At 40.0% G+C, this 23,078-nt stretch overlaps 3 protein-coding genes and 1 non-coding gene across 5 annotated transcripts in view; 3 read left to right on the forward strand and 1 right to left on the reverse strand.

Annotated features, from left to right (window-relative positions):
* The window catches only part of LOC111338400 (uncharacterized), a 62,401-nt gene that overhangs the window by 18,310 nt on the left and 21,013 nt on the right, over positions 1-23,078 (forward strand). The window lies entirely within an intron of this gene.
* Positions 12,451-13,404, forward strand: LOC148716073 (uncharacterized). Its single transcript, XM_088745608.1, has one exon. The coding sequence runs from the start codon at positions 12,451-12,453 to the stop codon at positions 13,402-13,404; it is 954 nt and encodes a 317-aa protein (XP_088601734.1).
* LOC148716074 (G2/M phase-specific E3 ubiquitin-protein ligase-like) lies at positions 13,390-16,477 on the forward strand. Its single transcript, XM_088745066.1, has 3 exons — positions 13,390-14,048; positions 14,495-14,581; positions 15,475-16,477. The coding sequence occupies exons 1-3, from the start codon at positions 13,410-13,412 to the stop codon at positions 15,973-15,975; spliced, it is 1,227 nt and encodes a 408-aa protein (XP_088601192.1). The 5' UTR covers positions 13,390-13,409; the 3' UTR covers positions 15,976-16,477.
* Positions 17,061-19,290, reverse strand: LOC148716075 (uncharacterized). 2 transcript variants are annotated; one of them, XM_088745067.1, is made up of 2 exons: positions 18,161-19,290; positions 17,061-18,078 (listed from the first exon to the last, which is right to left on the reverse strand). In XM_088745067.1, the coding sequence occupies exons 1-2, from the start codon at positions 19,030-19,032 to the stop codon at positions 18,072-18,074; spliced, it is 879 nt and encodes a 292-aa protein (XP_088601193.1). In that variant the 5' UTR covers positions 19,033-19,290; the 3' UTR covers positions 17,061-18,071. The 2 variants fall into 2 exon arrangements, with proteins under 2 accessions (XP_088601193.1, XP_088601194.1); XM_088745068.1 differs by having other exon boundaries at positions 18,454-19,289.

Here is a 23,078-nt window from a genome sequence, read left to right on the forward strand (position 1 = left end):
TGTAGAAAATGTAGATGTGGCACGTTTTATGGTGCAAAACAGAGAAGCTGGAAGAAGCAGTTTCATTGCAGGTAGGAGCGTGTACAATCAGCGAATTGAAAGACTTTGGGCAGAAGTCAACAGAGTTTTGTCAGCCCTCTACAAAGACCTTTTTGAATTTTTTAGAGAATAATGAATTACTGGATTCACTTAATGAAGTTCATTTATTCGCACTTCATTATGTATACCTCCCATTCATAAATTCATCTTTATCAGAGTTCCAAAGGCAGTGGAATCCATATGGAATTAGAACAGAGAACCACCAACCACCATTGACACTTTGGCACACTAACATGCAAAGTAGTTCTGATATTCTCAGTCGTTGTAAATGAAAATTTCTATGGAATTGACTATGGTGGCCCTTTACCAGACATCATCGCAGGCAATAATGTTGTTGTGCCTACCTCTGGTATTGATCTCACTGAGGACCAAATCATTTATCTTCAACAAATGTCGATCCTCTGGAAGAGGATGGCAACAATGGAATTGAGCATTACATCAAGACACTGGGAAGTTTGGAAAACATTTGTTCTTGAACTTCATGTCATTTTCATATGGGATACTCTTGAATAACTTTCAAAGAACCCCAGCTTAAAGTGCATATAAACACAAATTTATTAGTTTCAACAAAAATCTGAATCGTCGGCAAAAAGATGAACATCAAGGATTTGGGTTTAGTTATAACTTTCTGCTTTGAAATGAATTTTTACAGTTTTACTCCAACTACACATAGTGGATTAGGTTTCTTGACATTAATCTGCAACAATTGTACCAAGTCTCTTGAGTGAGCCAAAGTCCATAACTTGTAATTCATTTGCAAAATTGATGTCTAAAGTGGCCCTTGTTCAACATAACATGAACTCAACATAACATGAACCAAACAAAAAATTGTAACTTTTTAACATCTAGCAATGCCAATTATCAATGAACAGTAACCATTGTTAGGGTGTCATACAATGTCAAACAACCAGGCAAATGAGTTAGCTAAAGTGTTAGTGAACTCCTCTGATAACTCGCTGTATGTTTGAAAAGTAGATGGTAATTCAAGAAGAGAACCACAAGTGTGTGCAACAATACATCGATGGGCACCAAAAGAGCTATTGAAGGCCACTTCAATTTCAGTAACTGCAGTGATGTTACTTCCTGTAATAAACTGCATCAGGCCGGCCAGCTTGCTGTCATCCAATGACTTTATGAATCTCTTGAGATGGTCAAAGCTTGCACTTTCAGCATCAGAGCTAGGGTCTACATTAAGAAGTTTGATGGTATGCTTTGACGTTGGCTTTTTTCTTTCATACATGGTGGACATGCTGTTAAAATCGTGGAACTCAGCAAATCCTTTCAATGCTTCCAACTGTGGACTCCTCGCTCAGGTAATATACTTTGGCTTTTGAACAAGCTCCTGATGAGCCAACTCCTCCAAAATGCTTTCTATGCTTTCCTGTGTGGGCAGGCGATAACATTTATAGCTGCTTAGCAAGTCCAACAAATCTTCATCATTAACATCGATTTCACCCTCAAGGCACTTTTTAATAATTTCTTGTTCATCCTTAGACACATAAATACAAAATAAATCCAGGAGGCATTTTCGTGTCAGTGCATCTTCTCCATACATGCAGCTGGCTACAAAAGCCTTTGATAAGAAAATTGGAAAATACTTCTGATTACAAAATCCAAAAACTATAATTCGGGCAATGCTTAACCATTCATCTCTCTGGTAATCGTGCCTTGTGCAAGGTACTTTTTCGGCAGCTCCAATAGACAGAGAAATTGAGAAATCCTTCCAGAATAGACTTAGAACCTCATGTGTAACACCATTTCCCTGACCCAGTTCTGGATTGTTGTTATTTGCCACAAGAACAAATGTAACATTGGACTGTAGAATTTCTGGATCCTTAAACTGTGTAATCAGTTCTTGCATAAGATTGCTTCTCCGTGAGAGAATTTCTCTCGAAGAAAGTAAGACCTGTGGTAAATCATCGCTATCAACCTGGTCATCTTGACTTTCTTGCGCATCACCTACTGTTTAAAAGATAAATGGTATTTGTTACAATAAATACATTGCAATACTCATTACTATTCAAAAAGCCTTTTCGCCAGTCAAGGGGGCTGCTTTTCAAGATGTGTCTTCCATACTCAAAAAATTACTGATGTCAACTATAAGCATCAAAATGCATTACATGGTCCATGGAGCATGCTACATTGTTGCTCATTGGCATGCCATCTCCATTGTTCAAAATGTATGTTGGATCTTAATAAGTGTGTTACATGATTCAAAACATAAGGAGCAAAGTTTTTGGTGCATATGAAGTGCTTTGCCTACATCTTGGGGTTTGAACCTGCCTAAACAGTACTGAAGAGGTGCACCGGGTCTCGGTTCCGGCCACTTAGTTCTGGCCGGAACTCTAATTTTTTAGAGTTCAGAAATGGAAACCTCAGTTTTGGAGAGAAAGAACATCGCGTTTATGAGTTTTATTGAATAACATTGGTTAAATAGACTGAATAGATCACATTTCATTATCTACTTCGTTGCTAAGAAGATAAATTATTAAAATGTGAACTACACACGTTTGTATACTAATATATGAATACTTTATTCCAGTCAGAGCAGAACCAGTCAGGTACTGGCATCAGACAAAATCAAATATTCCCATATATGGTCTAAATAACTCAGTTCCGGTTCCAGCCGGATTTCTGGGTTAGTTCCGGTTCTGGCCGGAAACCTGAAATACTGGTTCTGGTGCACCCCTACAATACTAGTGATTTAAAAAGACATGCAGGACATATGCATATAGGAATAGAAAACAAAAACAGTAAGCAAGCCTGTAAAGTTGGTTTGGTGTAAGTTATTTTCCAAAATAAGTATGTCAGGCCAGGGTTCAAATTTAATATTTGAAAATGGATAGCAAATTGTGATTTGCTACTGCATTAATTTGAACCCTGTGTCAGGCACACTCTGGTAAACATAGTGAAAGCTGCTTCAGTAACTCTTATAAGTTAAACAATCTTTTATTTACACAACCTGGGATGCTATCAGCAGGCTCATCCAAAACAATTATTGATGGTGTGGATTGAGGGGCAGTTGATATTGTTGACTGTTGCACTGGTGAAGTAGACAGGGAAGCCCCTGAAGTGGATGCCAGTGCTGTGCAAGTGGGCAAGGATGGAACTGTAGTAGAAGGTGGTGGCATGGAAGAGGTCAGACCTGGTGCCACTGATGAGGAAGACGATGCTACTGAAGTGGAGGGTTGTGCTGTTGACGTGGAAGGTGCTGCCGCTGAAGTGAAAGGTGGCATTGTTGCAGTGGACACTTGTTGGCCATCTTGTAAGGCTAACTCTGCTCCTAACTCATCAATAGCTTAAAAAAACAAAAACAAAAAAATTATAATAATAATTTAAAAATGTGACATAGCAATGGTGAATACTTGGGGGAGGAGGCAGGGGGGAACAAAAGCCCCTACATAACTTTTAAAGACTGTACACCAAATAATACAAATTACAGCCGTATAATGTAGTTGCCAATCGAAATCATGACTGATCAAACATAAGCTAAAAAGTAATCAATGTAGCAAGTTACAACATAGCATAATAATATATGATTTCACAGTAACAGTAAAATGAAGAGTTAACCATATATTAAACATAAAATTCAGTCACTACATCAATATATATTAACTGATTATTTAAACGCAACTGAAATGTCAAAATTCAAGACTTTTTATTCACCCTGCAACATATTTACACTCAGATGGCACATAATCTCAACATATTTACAAACACAAATTTTGCCACAATTTTTAATTAGCATACTGCATATACTTAACATTTGGCCTTGCTTACCTCTCCCCCCCCCCCCACCCCCGCCACCCCAATAGTTTGTGAAGTGTCTACCACTGCATTACTGTAGTTACTAGCATGATGATGGAAATTTATGAGTCTATATCAGTACGCAAGGGGTTGGCTAACTCTGTGAGAATATAATAATTTTAGGGCAGGAAATAAAGTGCCCATTGTTTTTGAGGGTTTTGAAACCAATTCAAGGTGTTGGCATGTACAGTCAAGGCATAAATAGAACTTCTGTTGTTGCTTACAATCACCCCTAGAATTGACTAGAAATTTGACATTTTTCTCACCTTGGTTCGTGGCATCATCTATCCCACCTGATTCCTCCTCCAATGGTACTTGACTCTGATAATAATAGTAGGAGTAATATTAATAATAATGATTAAATGATACTAATAAGATCAAGAGCAGAAGCATAGATACATAGGACACAGTCTCATGGGGACCTAAGTCAGTGGTAACACTGCAATCACAAGTAGAACTAAGCGAAAAAGCAAATTAATATATTAATCTTGTACTAATAAACACACACACACACCCGTTGTGAATATGTATTTTGTAGTTGAATTAACTTTCTACTGGTCCGGACATAGACTGGCTTATTCTGGTATAGCCGGTGTAAAATAGCACCGTCTATAGCTTGTTATCCAGGAGCCAGAGATGGTATAACCAACGATGTGTGCATTGAAACCATTAACTGAAGGTCAACACCGGCAGGAATTTTGCCATCACATGCCTCAACAATGGCAATCTCAACTTGAGCAGCATTCATTCCTTTGGTAAAGCGGCATACTGAGACCACATTCCCGTTTTCCATCAGTGCCAGACGAGCTCCTTAACGTGGAACGATCACATCATCAAGATCTGACAGCAACACTACATCACGAAGAAAAGGTCTGTTGTCCGTAAGCTTCGGCCTAGTCTACCTTCGCCTCGTAAAGCTCGAATGTTGCCCTTCGAGCTGTCGCCTCGCAACGAAATATCTTCGTGAGTTGCTAAATCCTGATGATGCAGCTTTCGCTGATGACTGTGAGGTAGTAGAGGAGCTTTCCGAGCTTATAGTTGGCCGCACATGCGACTCCGATTGTTGTGGCAGGTTTTCCCCACGAGATGTGCGCCTGACCTCCGTTTCTACCAGTGATGAAAGTGCGTTTGATAATTCGTTGATTCGCGATAGAAGTTGGTCCACTAGATGTGTTTAATACTGAAAATTTAGGATCGTTACTGTAGTATCGAGAGTATCAACCTCGAACAGAGTTAAAGTAAAGATGAACCACAACGCCCTGCTTGTAGTAAAAACCTTACTTTTTAATAATACTCTCTGTAATCACGTGATCCAACATGATTGACTTACGACATTACATCCCTCCTTTTTTTCGGATGAAAACAACACAAGTTGACTAAATGCATTTTAAGTGATTAACGTCCTAAAATTCTCAACAAAACAATGTCCATCGTTCAGCAATCAAAGTTCAATAATCAACATTCAAACTGAATTTAGAATGAGATTTCTTTTCCTTCAAAACACTTCATATAATGTCAACGTCCTCAGAGAATCAGAAAAGTTCCGTTTCCAGCCTATTTCTCATAGATGATTTGTACATAGTCTGAAAACCTGACAGGAGGTTTGATCTGTCGTTTCGATCGTCTCGGCAAGGCATCAGCTTTCATTTCGGATGGATATTGTGTCTTTTCTTCATCTTTCTTTCCACCATTCTCTTGGCAGGGTGCAAGATGTTTAGGAATAACTTTGAACTGCGATGAATTCCTTGTTACAGTCTGTGAACCATTACTCGCTGTGACCATGGTACCTTTCTGTTCCTCCACGATAAATGGTTTTGGATTGTATGGAGTGCTGAGCTTGTTCTGTTTGGGTTGTCGAATGAGTACAACTTCTCCTGGCTTAATCTCTCGTTCTTGAGCATGCGCTTTGAGATCAGCATAGACCTTCATTTTCTGCTTTTGCAGAGTATCTCGCTGGGCGATGCTATTTGATGGATCTTGAAGTGTGCATCGTGGCAGCTGGTGTTGGGTGATTGGTAACTCTGGTATTGTGGTCTTGAGTTTTCTACTGTTTAGGGCTTCACTTGGAGACACATTGATGGTGGAGTGAGGTGTTGCACGATATTGTCATAAGAACTTTTACAACTCTTGCTTCCAATTTTTGCCTTCTAGGTGAGCAATTCTGATAGACTTTTGGAGGGTCTGAACCAGTGGTTCTGCTTCTCCATTTGCTCTTGGCCAATACGGAGTGATCCTTCTATGCTTGAATCCTAAGTAGTCAGAAAAGTTCTTAAATTCATGACCATTAAACGGTGGACCATTGTCACTTTTCAGGACATTAGGAATACCTTGTCTTGAGAATATCGCATCAAGTTTAGGGATCACAACTTTTGCTGATGTTGAGGTAAGTATTTCTACTTCCGGAAAACGGCTGAGTTCATCTATTACTACCATGATGTAATCACCAGAGGGGAACGGTCCAGCAAAATCCACTGCGACTTCTCTCCAAGGTCCACTAGGGAGTGACGTCATTCTAAGGGGTTCAAACGGTGGTGACTTGGTCGATGCAGCTTGACATGAAAGACAGTTTTTGACCTTCTCTTCTGTTAGTCTGTCAATTCCGGGGAACCACACTTTGTCTCGGATGAGTTGCTTTGTTTTGACAATCCCCTGGTGACTACCATATGCCAGGTCTACTGCTTTACTTCTGAGGGTAAATGGTATCACAATTCTGTTTCTTCTCAATACTGGTCCATTGAACATTGATAATTCTTCCTTGAGCTTCTTGTATTTCTGGACATCAAGGACATTACATTGGCCAGTTTCCACAGCCTTGATGACAGCTTGCATTTCTGCATCATTTCTGGTTTCTTGTTTTATTTCTTCGAGTGTCATTGCTCTTGGTACAGCATTAGAGCATACGTAGTTGGCATAATCTTCAGCCAAACTTTGTTCTTCTGGTGCTGTGGGACACGGATGTCGGCTCATGTAATCAGCAGGGTTTTCGGCATCTCTTCCAGGTCGATAGATCAGCTGACAGTCGTAGGGCATGAGTCGAAGTTTCCACCTTTCCATTCTTGGGGAGGTTTGCTTGTGGTTCTTGAAGATGCCAATGAGAGGTTTATGATCAGTAATAACAGAAAACTGGGCACCATAAACATACAGATGAAAATGTTCCACTCCCCATACTACGGCAAGCATTTCTCTCTCTGTTTGGGAGTAGCGACTTTCCACGTCACTCAAAGCACGACTCGCATAACCAAGAATTTTGCCTTCTTGTACTAACAGTCCACCAAGACCAGTTGGACTCGCATCGACAATGATTTCGGTCTTCTTTCTTGGATCAAAGTAAGACATAACTTGATCACCAATGAGGGCTTCTTTCAGCTGGTCCAATGCCTTTTGTTCTTCTTGCTCCCATTTCCAAGGGGTGTCCTGTCGGGTCAGCAGGCGCAAAGGGGTCGTGATTGTGGCATAGTCTGGTATGAATCGGGACACGTACTGTGCCATACCAAGAAAAGACTTCAGTTCACTATGGTTCTGAGGAGGTTGTGCCTCATGGATTGCTTTAACTTTCTTTGGATCAAGTCTAACACCGACAGAGCTAAAAATGTGACCATAGAACTTGATTTCAGTTTTGGAAAACGCACACTTGTCTTTGTTCAGACAGAGGTTGTTTTCTTTCAGCCTCTGTAAAACACCACGGAGATTCTTGCTGTGTTCTTCCTGGTCTTTTCCAAATACTATGATGTCATCTGAGATGTTTTTACATCCTGGGAGGATGTGTTCCAAATACTATGATGTCATCTGAGATGTTTTTACATCCTGGGAGGCCAGTAAGAAGTTCCCTGATTGTTTTCTGGAAAATCTCTGATGCTGCATTAATTCCAAAAGGCAGACGTTTGTATCTTCTTAGGCCAGCATGTGTACTGAAGGTTGTGACATGACGGCTTTCAGGTGATAACTCAAGCTGGTGATATCCTGAGGACAGATCTAATGTACTGAAAAGAGTTGCACCATTCAAATCAGCAATAAGGTCATCAATGGTTGGCATGAGATGCTTTTCTCGCTTAATCGCTTGGTTTGCCTCACGCATATCAACACAGATTCGAACTTCTCCGGATTTTTTAGGGACGACAACAATTGGACTGATCCAGGGTGTGGGCCCTTCAACTTTCTCGATGATGTCGAGTTTCTCAAGTCTCTCAAGCTCTTTTTCGACATCGTCTCTAACATGAAATGGAATTCGTCTGTGGGGTTGCTGTCGGGGTGTAACATCGGGGTCTATGTGTAACTTCACTTATTTGTTTGGTACTTTCCCTATGCCTCCAAACAGTGATTTGAACTCTTCTTTTAGAGACTCCGGGTGGTCTTTGTTTCTTTCAGTGACGGTGGCAGTATTAATAGAAACCGCAATCAGACCTAGTTTCTTCGCAGTGTGATAGCTGAGAAGATTTCCGTTTTCTCCTTTCACAACAATCAGCTGGGCAGAGGTGCTCGCGTTACTGGATTTCACGGTCGCAGTGAGGATTCCCAGGGTAGGAAGAGGGACTTTAGATCCATATGAATAAATCTTGGTATGAACAGGTTGCAGGCTCTCACAGCCGTGACTGTTAATTCTTTGAAAGGTTGTTTCATCTAGAAGATTAACAGATGCACCCGAGTCGATCATCATATTCACGCTTTTTCCATTGATTTGTAGCTGACATATGGGTGGCTTCTTGTTTTCTTAATGGTCGACAGTGTAAACGTACTCATATTCTTCATCAGAGGTTTGACCAGTTTCCACGGAGGCCACGGTACGAGGTTTAGAACGACAAACATGAGCAAAATGGCCAATTTTCCCGCAGGCTTTACAGATTTTTCCTTGCGCAGGACATGGGTTTTTGTGAGGTGCGTACCCGCCACAGTTGCCGCATTTTCTAGGAGATTTGCCCTGCTTGTTTCCAAAACGACGATTGCGTGACTGTGTGTCACGCCGGTCGCGAGGCCGGCTTTGCCGATTCTCTTCTTTTGGTTTTATTTTGTTGACGGCTTCGAATTCGCCTCCGGTATCTTCTACGTCTTTCGCTTGTTTTTCACTAACTTCTAATGCTCTTCCTAGATGCAATAAACCTTCTAACGTTGGGTTTTCACGTAGCGCTCGGCGTCTAAGCGAGCTGGAACTGCACGTCAGAATAATATGTTCTTTAATTTCTTTGTCAACATCGCTGAATTCGCAGGTTTTAGCGAGTTGGCGAAGCCTGGTGTGAAAACTATCGAGCGATTCACCCTCTTTCTGCTTCGTCTGGCGAAAATTATATACTTCATATGTGGTGTTGACTTGTGGGGAGAAATACTCGTTAAGTTTCGCGACCGCCGTGTCATAGTCGCCGTCTTCTCCAGTGTTTGGTAAGGTGTCGAATATTTCGTCTACGTCGGGGCCGGCATAATGCAGCAACAAAGCCCGTTTCCTTTTCGCAGCTGTGATGTTCATTCCGATAAGCATTCGCTCTAAGCGTCCTAGCCATCTTTACCATCGTGGACCTGCACTGCCATCGGCATGGACGTCGAACGGTGGAAAACTTGTTAGCGAAACCGCCACGAGGTTTCACAGAGTTGAGCGCGTTACAAACAGCACGTGCTTTCCAGAAAAATTTACACAGCGAACTCCTCAATGAAAACCAGTGTTGATGTGAATATTGACGGTGGGATTCTTGAATTTTTGTATCCTCGTCGCCAGATGTAGTATCGAGAGTATCAACCTCGAACAGAGTTAAAGTAAAGATGAACCACAACGCCCTGCTTGTAGTAAAAACCTTACTTTTTAATGATACTCTCTGTAATCACGTGATCCAACATGATTGACTTACGACATTACAGTTACTTGGACCATTACCAGCCATTATGCTATGTGGATATCAACCTCGTGTTTTATTGGAAAAAATGTCCACCTAACATGAGTCATTGAACGTGTCTATCTACAGCCGCTGACCAAAATTACAGCCGGAAATCTCGACCATCGTATATAGAATCTCGACCGCGGTATAAAGTTTAGAATATTCTCGATTATTGTTCGTAATTCTCGACTACCGCTTATAAGTCTCAGTTGTTGTTCATTTATTCCGACTAACAAATAGAGTTATTCTCGAGTATCGTATAGTCTTTTGGACTATCGTGTATACAACTCAACTATCGCGTGTCAAACTCGATACACTTTTGTCCGCTTTGGATTGCCATAGAAACCTTTCAACATTTTATACTGTGGTAGTTTTTCCCAAGGCAACGATTGCTATCGCCGAACTGACGAGGGACTTGAATTTTTGCCTTCAAGGAATGTGTAAACCGCGACCTGAAACCAGGGATTGTCTATTAAGGAGTCTTATGTAAGTTTGTACCGCGCTCAAAGTTGAACGTTTGCGCGTAAATTATCGAAATTAGCTTTATTGAAGTAACTGACTGCGACTTTTACCAAAATTTATTTGTTTGTATACGACTGGCTTTAACACGAAGCAAATATTTGAATTGATCTTTGTCGGCTTCTGGTCGCACGTAATGCTTGTTTTGACTACGTCTCTCTCATGGGAAAAAAAAACCGATCATTTTAGTTTTGACAGAGAGAGAGAGAGAGAGAGAGAGAGAGAGAGAGAGAGAGAGAACTGTGTGGGAAATCGACCTGTGTGGCCATTAGACCTGTCGCGATGAAATCTGTGTGGTTAGTGCGGCCTGCTACATTTTCACCTTCTCTGAGCAAAAACAAAACAAAACAAAACAAAACCGAGATGGACCTTTGTCGCTGCCGGTGCGTAGAATGGATCTTGTGTTGCTAAATAAACAAACAGATAGTATAAAATGAAAAAAACTGGAAATAAAAATGGACCTGTAGAAATAGACCTGTCTGGCAATTGATGCATAAAAGTGTTGGCTCCTTGGTAACTGACAATACAATTTACCCTTCTCTGTTTGAAAAGAAGAACAAAATTATTGTGATTCTAATACATGTAACAGGGCTGTTAGTCAAGTTAGAATTGAATAATAGTGAGAATAAAGATTATAATGTAGGCAACCTCCTCGGGAACTATGTCCATTTCCAATGCGATTCCTCTCTTGGCCATGAGAATGGGTTAAAGTACTGGTCAGGCTTGAAAAACAGGAAGAAACGCAACAGGCCACGGTCAAACATCGTTACAGAACGCGCGAGTGCTGTTGAAGTCTCCAAACTTCAGTAAGAGCCAAGTTATAGATGGCTTACTGCCGTTAATGTTGATTTCCAAGGAGAGGAACCATGGGAAAGCGGGTTTCTATATTTCAAGCAATGTCTCAGAAAGCTGCTATCCCAGAGGATGGCTTCAAACAATACCTGGAAGTTCTCCTTGGGAACAAGGATGATGAGAAGGTTATGGAGCTTATATCCAAGGCTGAAAAAGTGATGCGAAATTCACGGTCAAACCGTAAGGTTAGTGGGCGTCGCTGTTATAGCTGTGGTGGCTTTAGCCATTTCCAAGCAACCTGTCCATTTAGGAGGCGTTACGAGTGGAGGCCCCCCCCCCTCTAGTCGCCCAAGCCCTTCTCCCTTCGGAAGGGGAGTTCGTGGCGGTCAGAATGTGCAGGGGTCTGCAGTCAATAAGATTGACTAATTGTTATCATAAAGTTTATTGACTTGTCAATTGCATGGAATAAAAACACGTTGCATAGATACCTTTTGTTTTCTTTCATTCAAGACTGTAGTCATGGGATATCTGCTTTTAGGCACTTCTTAGTTCAACATGTTTAGTTGCACAGGCTATTTTGTATGTTTCCTTTTGAAGTGTTTGTGTATAGTAGAGTTCCTATGTCGTATTTCACTAGTAAACCAGTTTCTTGGGTTTGAATTGCTCTGTTTGTTTTCTTTGTATACTCTTATTTCCAATTGAGGGTCAGTAACTCCTATTGGTTTGCCGTTTCTCTCGGTGACTAGTAGACCTTCTGATCCAGGGGTTGTAAAGTTGTTCCCACCTGATTGGGAATCCCATTTTCTTCTTTTTTGTTTCTTCAACCCCAGTTTTCTCCGTTTTTTAAAAGGTATTTGACGTTCAATATTTTCTTTTCTTGTGTGGGGCCCCGCAAGAAAGAATCACAGAGTCGATCAAACCCAGGAAATTAATTATAACTGGTTCACAACACAACTAGCAGCTTCACATCCTAAAACTTGTGAAAACTGGGTTGATGTAAATGGGATTCCCATTCAGGAGGAAGAACAACTTACTAGCAGTTGGGAAGATTCCTACGGTTAGGGTTAGGGTTAACATTGGTAGAACTCACTGGGGATTTCTCGTCGATTTTTATGGGGCGCCGTACTGGACAATATTACAAACATCAATAATACGTGCTAAACTTAAACTTATCTTGGCATTTCTTCATATTTAACATGGTCATTATCACATATCCTTGCCAAAGTCCAAATAAATATGCTCTACTTTCTTCACATTCTATATGGTCATTGTTATTTAACCATGCTAAACTCCGAGAAGATTTCCTTCACTAAACTCACTTAAATTTAAACTGTAAAAGGAAAAAACGCATTCTAAACTTTTCATATCGTATGGTATGATGCACTGCGCGCTCATGGCAGTCAATTCGTCACCAGATCCCCTCCGGCCACTGCCAGCCCGCCATTTTGGATGTGTTTTCCCACGTGTGGTTGAGGAAAGAAGCGATGATTTTAGAGAAGCTTTGTCGAATATTGCTCGGCAAGCAAGGTCGTTACTTCAGAACTTTAATGATGGTAATGTGCAACCTATTGAGCAACGAATGTTGAACCAAAGGCCTCGTGAATCGGGAGCTGGAGTATTGTCCACGCAGCCGCCATCTAGTCAGACTGAAGTAAACAACACATGTTTCAGAAACGTGGAAAACACAGCGGTGGCCGCACAGTTAACGAACTTGTTTCCTACTGTTGGAAAAAGATCATTTGCTGGCAAGTCGTGTAATACCAAATCTGTTAAAGGTAAGAAGCCTCTCCCCAAAAAAGCAAAGAAAGATGTGGTGCACAAAGATGTCGTTCTTCTTCCTTCTCCTGACACAAAGTCAGTTTCCACGCACCAGACAAGATGCCGGTTAGAAAACAACGGATTTTTTGTTCATGCATTTCCAGTGGACAAGTCCCTGCAGGAAGAAGATCTTATAGCTCAAATCAGAGAGATGTTCCCTCCCCTTGCAGAAACAGACTTTGAATTTGTTAAGTCGTGTTATGGTCAAATAATTACACCAAAGTTAGCCACTGGTGTACATTTCTCAGCTTCACGTGTTCTTGGCCTTGCTGGACAAGGAAGCATATACATTCGACCAGAATGTGACATATCTGCTACTCTTTGTAGTGACACTGACAGCCCCCCCCCCTTAGTCCAGGTCCAGGTAGTGCAAACCCAAGCTCAAGTTCATTTCCTGAACAAGTTGAAATTTTTGATGATGGCCCATCTAGAGGAGTTACAAATCCGTCATACCTTTCAGTTGCTGGCCCATCTAGCAGTGCAACAAATCAGGAAGGGCTGGATCAATTAAAAGATATGTTTCCTGGAAAAAGTTGCAGCGTTCTGCAGAATGCCCTTACATGCCATAGGAGTGTCAGTCAAGCTGCTCTTTTCCTCTCCTCCCAAAATCTTCCTCATGAGATTGATGATGATGAGGATGAGGATCTTGGCCTTTTAGAGCCTGCTTTCCCCCCAGCTATTGAAAGAGCAGAGTCTTTGGATGAAGTGTTAAACCAACTAAGGAAAAGTTTGAGTACCCAGAAAGAAAAGATCAGAGTTGACGAGGAAGATATCTTAAATGATGTGATAGCATACTATAAAGATCCTAGCTTTGATCCTACAAGGCACCTAAGAGTGCTCTACACAGGACAGCCAGCTGTGAATACAGGTGGAGTAACAAGGCACTTTTTTAGCCAGCTTCTCCAAATTATAAGTGAGATGTTCTTTCAGGGCACCAATTTCAAAAGTCCTGTTTATAATGCTGACACTGTTGCTTCTGGCATGATGAAATTCATTGGAACAATTATAGTGCACAGTATTTTGCTAGGAGGTCCTGGTTTCCCTGTGTTGAGTCCAGCAGTGTATCGCTACATAGCAACAGGTGATGTTGATGCAGCAATGATGATGCTGAACTACGGAGATTGCTCTGAGCCTGTGAAAAATTTTATTGACAAGGTATTGTACAAGTGTTTGGTATTTGCATCCTACTGCAGTGAGTAACTTCATTTGCTGATTTTGTTCCATCTCATTTGACCAGTGCCTAACAAAAAAGGGAAAGGGAAGTTAGGCAGACCAAGTGTGAGTAGACTATTAGACCTGGGAGGAGTGTGAATAAAGGTCAAGCTTTATAAAAAAAAATTGAAATCACTTTCCATGACTTTTGTACAGTTATATAAAATTGACCCTCTTGCTTTTAAAAATGAGTTGTTTCCTGTCTGAGATACATGTACTGGTATTTGGTCATATAATTATACATGTTAATATGTGCCATAAAAATCTTAAATATTATTATTAATATCATGTACCGGTATTAAAGCAAACTAGCAATGTGTAAAACTGGGTATCAAGGGAATGTGAATTGCCTAAGAGAAATATTTTAAGGATTTTCCTTTTTTTGACAGGTTGCACAGGCTGTAGAAGTGTCTACACTTGACCAAGAAGAATGTGCTAGTTTTCTGACTGAGTGTGGCCTGGCAGTAGTTTTAACTGTAAGTCTAAAGCATACTAATTAAGGCAGCATGGCCTCTGAATCATTCCAACTTGTCTCTCATGAAAAAAAAGCAGGTGCAGGGAATGGTGGTAGGGAGGCCAAGAAGGGAGAGAAAGGGCTTGTAGATCCTTTGTCAAAAAAGGTGGCTGTTTACATTTCTTTACTCAATAAAATGCCTGGATTTTGGTGAATAGCTTCATGAGGAAATACATATCTTATATTTTTCTTATAAAAAGATCACTGGGAACAAGTCAGGCATGGCCTACAGATTGCTGGTGGCTACAGCCCCCTTCTTATAGTACATTGGTTCTCATCCTCAAATACTCCTCCCTGAATTAATTTAATTTAATCAATTTTCACTGCACAATCTAACCCTAAGAGAGTATGCAAACAATTAAAATAATAGTAATAATGTTTTTATTCAGCTCATATTTTTCATACATTTGTTTTTTAGATTCTTTATATAGTTTTGTTAGTATTTTTAGTATTTTGCTTTTTTAATTAGTTAGTAAGTTGCGAGCTGGGGAGCTAAGTTATAAGAGCTAAGCTATAAGAAGAAAATAAAGACGTAGTAGGTAATGACTAGAAGGGAACATTTGAGCCATACATACTAGTCCACTCTGGCTTTGTAAATAAATAACTAGTTAGCTTTCTTTTCGTTTATATTTTTTACAAGTTTGTTCCATGTACAATGTATTTTGTTTGTTTTGTCCCCAATTAGCAAAGCAATGTTTGCAGCAGGGAGCCCAAAAGTCTGACCACTTTTAATTAATTCAATTGTTTGGTGCAAACATTATCCAATCAGGAGAGACTGAATTAGTTTAAAGTGGTTACACTTTGACCTCCTTGTTGTGATACTGCAAGATTTAATACTGATTTTTTTTGTTGTAGAATGACAACAAAATGAGGGTTATTCAAGGCATAATAATCCACGATGTGATAAGTCGACCGAAGATTGTCTTAGACCAACTGCGTGAGGGATTAAATATACTTGGCTTTGGTGCGAAAATGGCAGAATACCCCGATTTGTTCGAGAAGCTGTTTGTGCCCAACAGCGAAAGCACATTGAGTGCAACTCGAGTTGTTGATTTACTACAGTTTCCAGCTAACATAAGTGAAGCTGACACAACTGTAGCAAACTACCTTACACAGTTTGTGCAAAAAGCAGATATTCAAGTACTGAAGAAATTTTTATTTTTGGTCACTGGATCTACTTGTATGCCCTATGGCCTAAGTAAAATCAATGTGAAATTTGATCATGTTCCTTCCATTTTTGCATCAGCGTGTTTGCTTTCATGGACCCTTCCAAATCAATTTGAGAGTGAAGAAAATTTAGATGCATCGCTGAATGCTGTAATTGCTTCGACAGGGAAGTCCTTTAACTGCGTGTGATCCCTATCTACCTGTAATTGCTCAGAATAGGAAAGGATTTTTTCAGTCATTTGGTAAACTACCTTGAAAGAGTACTGTTCCTCTCTATTATTTCAAGGATTAATATTTCCTCATCAATCCTTGGTTTTTGTGGTTGTTACATGAACGTTTGAAGATGTGTTTCTCATTCAGGTGAATATTGTAATTGACCTCTGTTCTTGTTATATACCCATTCATATTTCTGTAACCCTGGCCTTTTAAGGTTGAACTTGATGTGTGAAGTTCAGTTAACATAAGTACAACCATTTTGTTAACTTTCATTCCATAGCACTGATTCTGCAGATATTGATAATTATTGCAGTAGCTGTTCATGTTTATAAATGGGAGTGCCTCCAATCCCATATCAGTTTCCTACCTGTTGTAATGCATAACAAACATATCTAGATCTTCTCATTGATCAAATGGCCTATTGGCTTCCAATAGAAATTAAATAAAAAGTGTCAATAAAACTTGTGTTCAATTTGCCATGTCTCTTGACTGTGACAGGTATCATTCACATCACCCACATACATGTAACTAAGGTAGTTGTTTGCCACTCTATATATTAAGAAATGCTCTGGATAATTCAGTGAAAAAAAGTTAATTACATGATAAGCTGTCTAATAATTTGTTCGGAGTTAATGAGTGCTTAACAACACTCATCCTCTCAGTCATTTCTTCAGCATCATTGGTTCGCTCAGTAAGTTTGAATTACTACATATTTTTATCAGGGGACCAGGACTTTTTCTTGGCCCATTATAGAAACAAGAGATTACATCTTACATCTCAATGTAGCATGCAAAGTAGCAATATCTTGGAGAAGCCAGCACTGAAAATTTCATTGAGTCAGATTGAGCATTGTGTTTAAAGCAGGTGAAAAAAATTGCTGAGGAGTGGGGCATCAGACCAATAAATGAGTTTAAGGGGAGGGAAAGGGCAAAGGAATATCCCCTTCTGGCCTTCCCTTACTAGCTTTTTTAATTCAACCATTTCCCCCCCCCCTCCTAAAAAAAGTTACCTATGGAAGCTTTTCTCAATACAAATTTTCCAACTTAATAGAGCAAACATGATGTACAAAATTATGATTTTAGTTTTACTTTTGCAGTCCCTCAGTACATATTAACACACTGACATGACTGTCCTACTCTCATTTTAAATGAGTTTGTCTTTATACCATCTCATTTTTTCTCATGATTACTCAGTTACCTGTTTGGTGTTGCTGATGATAAAAAAAAAAAACATTAACTACAACAGTAGTGGTTACCTAAACACAATGGAAATGCCATTAAATTAAAAAATATAGGAACCACTACATATCAAAAAGACATACAAACTGTTTCATGCTTAACTCATATGCTACATCTGACACCATGAAAAAAGAAGCCTACCACAATTTTTTAGAGCCTTGAAGAAATAATAATAATAAAGAGCCTTGAAGAAATGAATACATGTAGGTAACTGAACCTGTTTGAATAGACACTTTGCACAAATGGGGCCCCAATCTGAGTAACATTACTTTGCACATCCCTGTCTTCATGTTTATGTTTCAAGGCAAAGAACTTTTTAAAATGAGTGTCAGGCCAAATATTATTTGTTATCCAAATACTGCTGCCATTTATTTGAGAAAACAAAATTAACTGAGCAAACCCAGACAGTACTTAGCAAGCTCTAATAAGGCCTTTCTCTTTTCCCAAAGTTTCATCCCCACAATTATCATGTTCTACTTTCTGAAAGCATTCCATGAATAACTGCCACAAGCTCAACATATTTGGAGATTCTCTCATCCCCTCATAGGTTTGTGGGTATTAGGGAATGAAGGTGTTCCAGTTGATTTTCGCTGAGAGGGATGTTACTGCATGGAACAACTACCTCTTGATCTTCTTCTGGAACAAAAATGTCACCTTCATCTACTCCATACCAAAATAATTCTTCCTCGCTTAAAATAACATCCAATGGCGAGTTCCTGTCATTTGCAGTTCTTAGAATGCCCTCAGTCCAAAGCTGAAGAGGAGATGAACCTCCTTCTCTACTAAGACCATGGTAATTCCATTGCCTGGAAAACTCTTCCAGAGATTTGTTTATTTCCTGCAAAAATACAAGATGAAGTGATAACAAATGAATTTCATTAACAGGGTCTAATAAGCCAAAAGTTTCCATCATACTAAACTCATCTATATAAGTTTTGAGAACCCCACTGGTCACATCCCTGTGAAGCCGTTCCACTCTTTGATTGTGAACTGAACTTCCAGTTATCATACTTCCTCTGTTAACTCCGCGGCACTCCAACATCATTTGGGCCACACCCATGTTTTCAAGACCATGGTCACTCCTAACTCTTGAAGGTAATCCATATGTTTGGCAGGCGTTCTGAAACAGTGCAAGTACTGTATCTGATTTGTTGTTATTTGCACAGTGCACATATGGTATTAACCTGGAAAAACCATCAATAGCAGTATGTACCACGAATCGCCAGCGTATCATCTTATGATTTCCGTCAATGTGCCAGAGTGCATTTGGGCATTGGACATTGTACTTTCTCCTACAAATGGTTCCTCTCCACCGAAGTGCTGTTCCAACTGGATCCAGCTCACGCATCATTTCTCTCACTTTCCACCGCTGCACCCTTATTCCCCTGCTATGTAATGCCCCTAGCATCCGGGTTTGGCCAATTCCAGGAGTGACAGTCATTATTTCTTGCATGATTTCCCTTAGATCATCATTTCCAATGCACGACCAGTTCATATCTCCTTCGTCATTTAATTGAAACTCTTGCCGCCTTCTAGTTAGGGTTTTTGTGGAAATTCCGAGAAGTTCCGCTATTCTGACCCAAGGAAAGTGCAATTCTCGAAGAAACTGTATTTGGCGTTTTGAAACCTCCAGTTTTGGTTGACCTCTCATACCTGTGTAATTCCTCTCACATTGGCAGGTTGGCACATTTAATGTATTTTCACTTAACTCATCTGCCATATTTTCAAAATATATTCGAAGTCTTGTCAAGTGTGTGGACAGCTCATCCATGTTGCGATGAAAATCTTCCATTTCTAAATCACGATCCGAGCTGATAAGTTCAGCTGCTCTCTCTTTCAAAATAAAAACAGTTTCTCCAGCCTCTGAAAGTCTTTCGCATTACATTTCAATCCTGTCTATGTCTTCATAGGAAAAAAATGAGTAAATGCATTGTTCCGCTTCTGCCAGTAGTGCTTTTGTCCGTTGAAACAACGATATAAGCCGATTCTCCGACCCAGCAATACCACCAAGAGCCGCCATTTTGGTTGTGCATTGGCCGCGAAAGGCCTGGTTACCAAATCAGCATGTATAAGCGCGCGGTGCATCATATCATACGATATGAAAAGTTTAGAATGCGTTTTAAATTTAAGCGAGTTTAGTGAAGGAAATCTTCTCGGAGTTTAGCATGGTTAAATAACAATGACCATATAGAATGTGAAGAAAGTAGAGCATATTTATTTGGACTTTGGCAAGGATATGTGATAATGACCATGTTAAATATGAAGAAATGCCAAGATAAGTTTAAGTTTAGCACGTATTTTTGATGTTTGTAATATTGTCCAGTACGGCGCCCCATAGATTTTGATGTAGTCACGAAATCGAGGCTCTTCGTTCGCCACACGCAGATAGCGGGTTAGAAATCCCAATCCAACATGGCGGCCAGCTCTGCAATAAGTGCGATAGCCAAGGAAATATTAAAAGAAATAGTTGAATTTTACGGAAAAGTCGAGATGAAATATTAAAGTGGTATTCAAAGGAAAGATGTTCCACAAAAGCTGGCAGTGGCAGACTTATTTAAGGAGCTTTCGGTACCTAAGGATCAAACTATGAAGTCCCACTCGGAGGCAAATTTGAGGGAAAAGTTGAATTTCAAGAAGTGTGACTTAGACCTCATGGCATGCAGTGAGGTAAGCTACTGGATAAAGACATTGATGCGAAGACAATTTTTAACAACAAAGCATTCGCATCCGTGGGTCATTGAGTTTACTTCGCGACTTCAGGAGGATATTTTCAAGCATATTGTTAATATATTTACAAGCACATCAAATTTCGGTGTACAGACTCGCCCAGGACGCAGAAAAAAAGTGCAGATTGTAGAAGTTACAAGTATGGCGAAGCTTCAACAGATGTTGCGTTTTTGCTTTGGCAATGAGGAGACCAATTTGAAGAGGGAATTCCCAGGAAATGGAAAGACAGACATTATTTTTGACAGAGAGAAACCCCTCATTTGTTACTTACAACTCTCAAAATGAAGTCGTGAGAGTGCATTGTCATTACGGAGCATGGAATGATGATAATGTTCCTCAATGTATCTGACATTGTTGCTGAAAGGAGGTTCAGGAACTGTTTTGTCCTGGTGTGTGTGTGTTAGTGTGTGTGTGTGTGTGTGTGTTCTTTGTGTGTGTGTGTGTGTTAGTGTGTGTTCTTTGTGTGTGTGTGTGCATGCGTGTGTGGAGTTTGTGTGTGTGTGTGTTCGTGTGTGTGTGTGTTAGTGTGTGTGTGTGCGCGCATGTGTAGAGTTTGTGTGTGTGTGCGTCTGTGTGTGTGCGTGTCAGTGTGTGTGTGTGTGTTAGTGTGTGTGCGTGCGTGTGTGGGCGTGCGTGTGTGGAGTTTGTGTGTGTGTGTGTCTGTGTGTGTGTGTTAGTGTGTGTGTGTGTGTGTGTGTGGTAGTGTGTGTGTGTGTGTGCGTGCGTGTGTGGAGTTTGTGTGTGTGTGTGTGCGTGCCTGTGTTTGTGTGTGTTTGTGTGTATGTGAGGGAAGGGGGGAGTATTTGACTAATGCCAATGGCACATCGCCCTATAGGCCACATAAGGGAGTCCTTCCTCTCCCACACTCTTATGTGCTGAGTCTAGAAAACCCCTAGCTATCTCTGTTGTGATTGTTAATAACCAAGTTTTTGTTGTAGTTATTGAATTACGCCAGTCTGTAAATACAGCTGCTTGTCATTGCTTCGCTGCTGGATGCATTGTCTTGTTCAGTGCTCCAGAGGTGGAGTGATGACAGGTGGCTGTATTCGCAGGCTAGTGATGCATATTGTTAAAAAAGAAACAACAAAATAATGTTCAAAGGGCATCGTTCACATCTGTAATCATTCAAAGACCAACAAGCTACAGAAGAAAGATCTCCAACTCATTTCAATTTTCTCAAAAGGTTTGATTTGCATGCAATACACAATGTCAAAAACAACAAAATAATGTTCAAAATGCATTGTTTGCATTTGTAATCATTCAAAGACCAACATGATACAGAAAAAGATCTCCAACTCAATTTTCTTAATTAACAGGATTAATTTGCAGGGTAGCAATACGCAATGTTGAGAACAAACATTTGAACTGTAATGTTTACATGTGTTAATATTAAAAAGACCAACATGCTACAGAAAGAGATTTCCAACTCAATTTTCTTAATTAACAGGATTAATTTCCAGGGTAGCAACACACAATGTTGAGAACAAACATTTAAACTGTAATGGTTACATGTGTTAAAAAATCCAACATTCTACAGAAAAGGATCTCCACTCTAATATCTCATCCCAAGATGTCTCTAATCTTCATCTATTTTTTTGGATATTTCCTTGACCATTACACTGCTTACACAGCTGATCACACTGTCTTGCTTGTTTGGTGTGCCTTAAAATTTCTTTCATTTTCTCAGTTAGGCTTCCAGAAGTAGCACAAGTGGCAGTTTCTTTTGACAGTCTGCTGTCACAATACCTACATTTACCCTCACTATTGAAAACAATTCCACAAAAACAATATTCATCAGTATAACACCTAGGTGGAATGGATTTGTCTTTGCACTTAGAGTAAGCATCACTGAGGGGATTTTGCTGCCTTAACCAAATCAGTGACATGTGCCCATGTCTAAACACTTTTTCCCACCTATTTTTGACGAGAGAGAATTCTGCAAAAGATGCTAGTTGCAGATGCTTAGCCTATCTACCTTGCATAGAATTGATCCCAAGGCCAACTCCCAAATCCTCCATTAACTGGTCTGAGTGAAATGGGACACAATGTCCCATTGTCCAAATACTAACATTGGTGGAATAAAAAAGAGATGTTACATTAAAATACATCCTGCAATCCTCTTTTAATCTAGGCAAATCCTCTTTCTCAATATCCGAAACTCTGACAGCGAGAGACAAGGCATTCCTTAAATGAATACATAGCAAATACTCTTGATAGTGCCATGAAGGAGAAACCAAAGAAATTTTGGTCCTATATTAAATCTAAAAAACAAGATCAAATTGGCATTCCTCCATTATATGTTAATGGTAAGGTGTTGACTGACAGTACAAGTAAAGCTGAAGCTTTAATCAACCATTTTCAACAGATTTTCTCCAAAGAGGATTCTTCCTCCATGCCGAACGTAGGCTGCAGTGACATTCCAGCTATGGAGTCAATAATTTTTAACAGAGAGGGTATAATTAATCTTCTTAGGAACTTAGATAGCAAGAAAGCCAATGGCCCAGATAATTGCCTACTACTCTACTTAAGATAACTCCATCAGAAATAGCTGAAGTTGTTTCTTTCCTTTTCTCCCAGTCATATGAGTCAGGTCAACTCCCCAATGACTGGAAAAATGCTTGTGTAGTACCAGTTTTTGAGAAAGGTGACAAACATGACCCATGTAATTATAGACCTGTTTCCCTTACTGCTGTATTATGTAAAATCATGGAACATATTATTTATAGGCACATTATGCACCATCTTGAGGACAATGACATCTTATTTGCGAACCAACATGGATTTCGAAAAAATCATTCATGTGAATCTCAATTGATTCTGGCTGTTGAAGACCTGGCCAAGAACTTAGATCATGGAGATCAAATGGATATGATCATTCTGGAATTCAGTAAAGCCTTTGACAAAGTTCTCCATCAACGCCTCATCAGCAAATTGCAGTTTTATGACATTCAGGGAAGCACCCTTACTTGGATTAAATCTTGGCTCACTAGTAGATCTCAGTGTCATAATCGATGGCGTGAGTTCAAAATCTGTTGATGTGACTTCAGGGGTACCTCAAGGCACGGTACTTGGTCCATTAATGTTTTTATTATTCATTAACGATTTGCAAAA

This window comes from Stylophora pistillata, chromosome 14 (genome assembly GCF_964205215.1).
Source record: "Stylophora pistillata chromosome 14, jaStyPist1.2, whole genome shotgun sequence".
In the NCBI taxonomy this organism is placed as follows: domain Eukaryota; kingdom Metazoa; phylum Cnidaria; class Anthozoa; order Scleractinia; family Pocilloporidae; genus Stylophora; species Stylophora pistillata.

Excerpts from the sequence above, each read along its gene's own strand:
- LOC148716075 (XM_088745067.1), bottom strand. The coding sequence starts at position 19,032 with ATGGAAGATTTTCATCGCAACATGGATGAGCTGTCCACACACTTGACA.
- LOC148716073 (XM_088745608.1), top strand. The coding sequence starts at position 12,451 with ATGATGCACTGCGCGCTCATGGCAGTCAATTCGTCACCAGATCCCCTC.
- LOC148716074 (XM_088745066.1), top strand. The coding sequence starts at position 13,410 with ATGTTTCCTGGAAAAAGTTGCAGCGTTCTGCAGAATGCCCTTACATGC. Across the intron at positions 14,049-14,494 it reads TGAAAAATTTTATTGACAAG|GTTGCACAGGCTGTAGAAGT; the intron begins GTATTGTACAAG and ends TTTTTTTGACAG. Across the intron at positions 14,582-15,474 it reads GCCTGGCAGTAGTTTTAACT|AATGACAACAAAATGAGGGT; the intron begins GTAAGTCTAAAG and ends TTTTTGTTGTAG.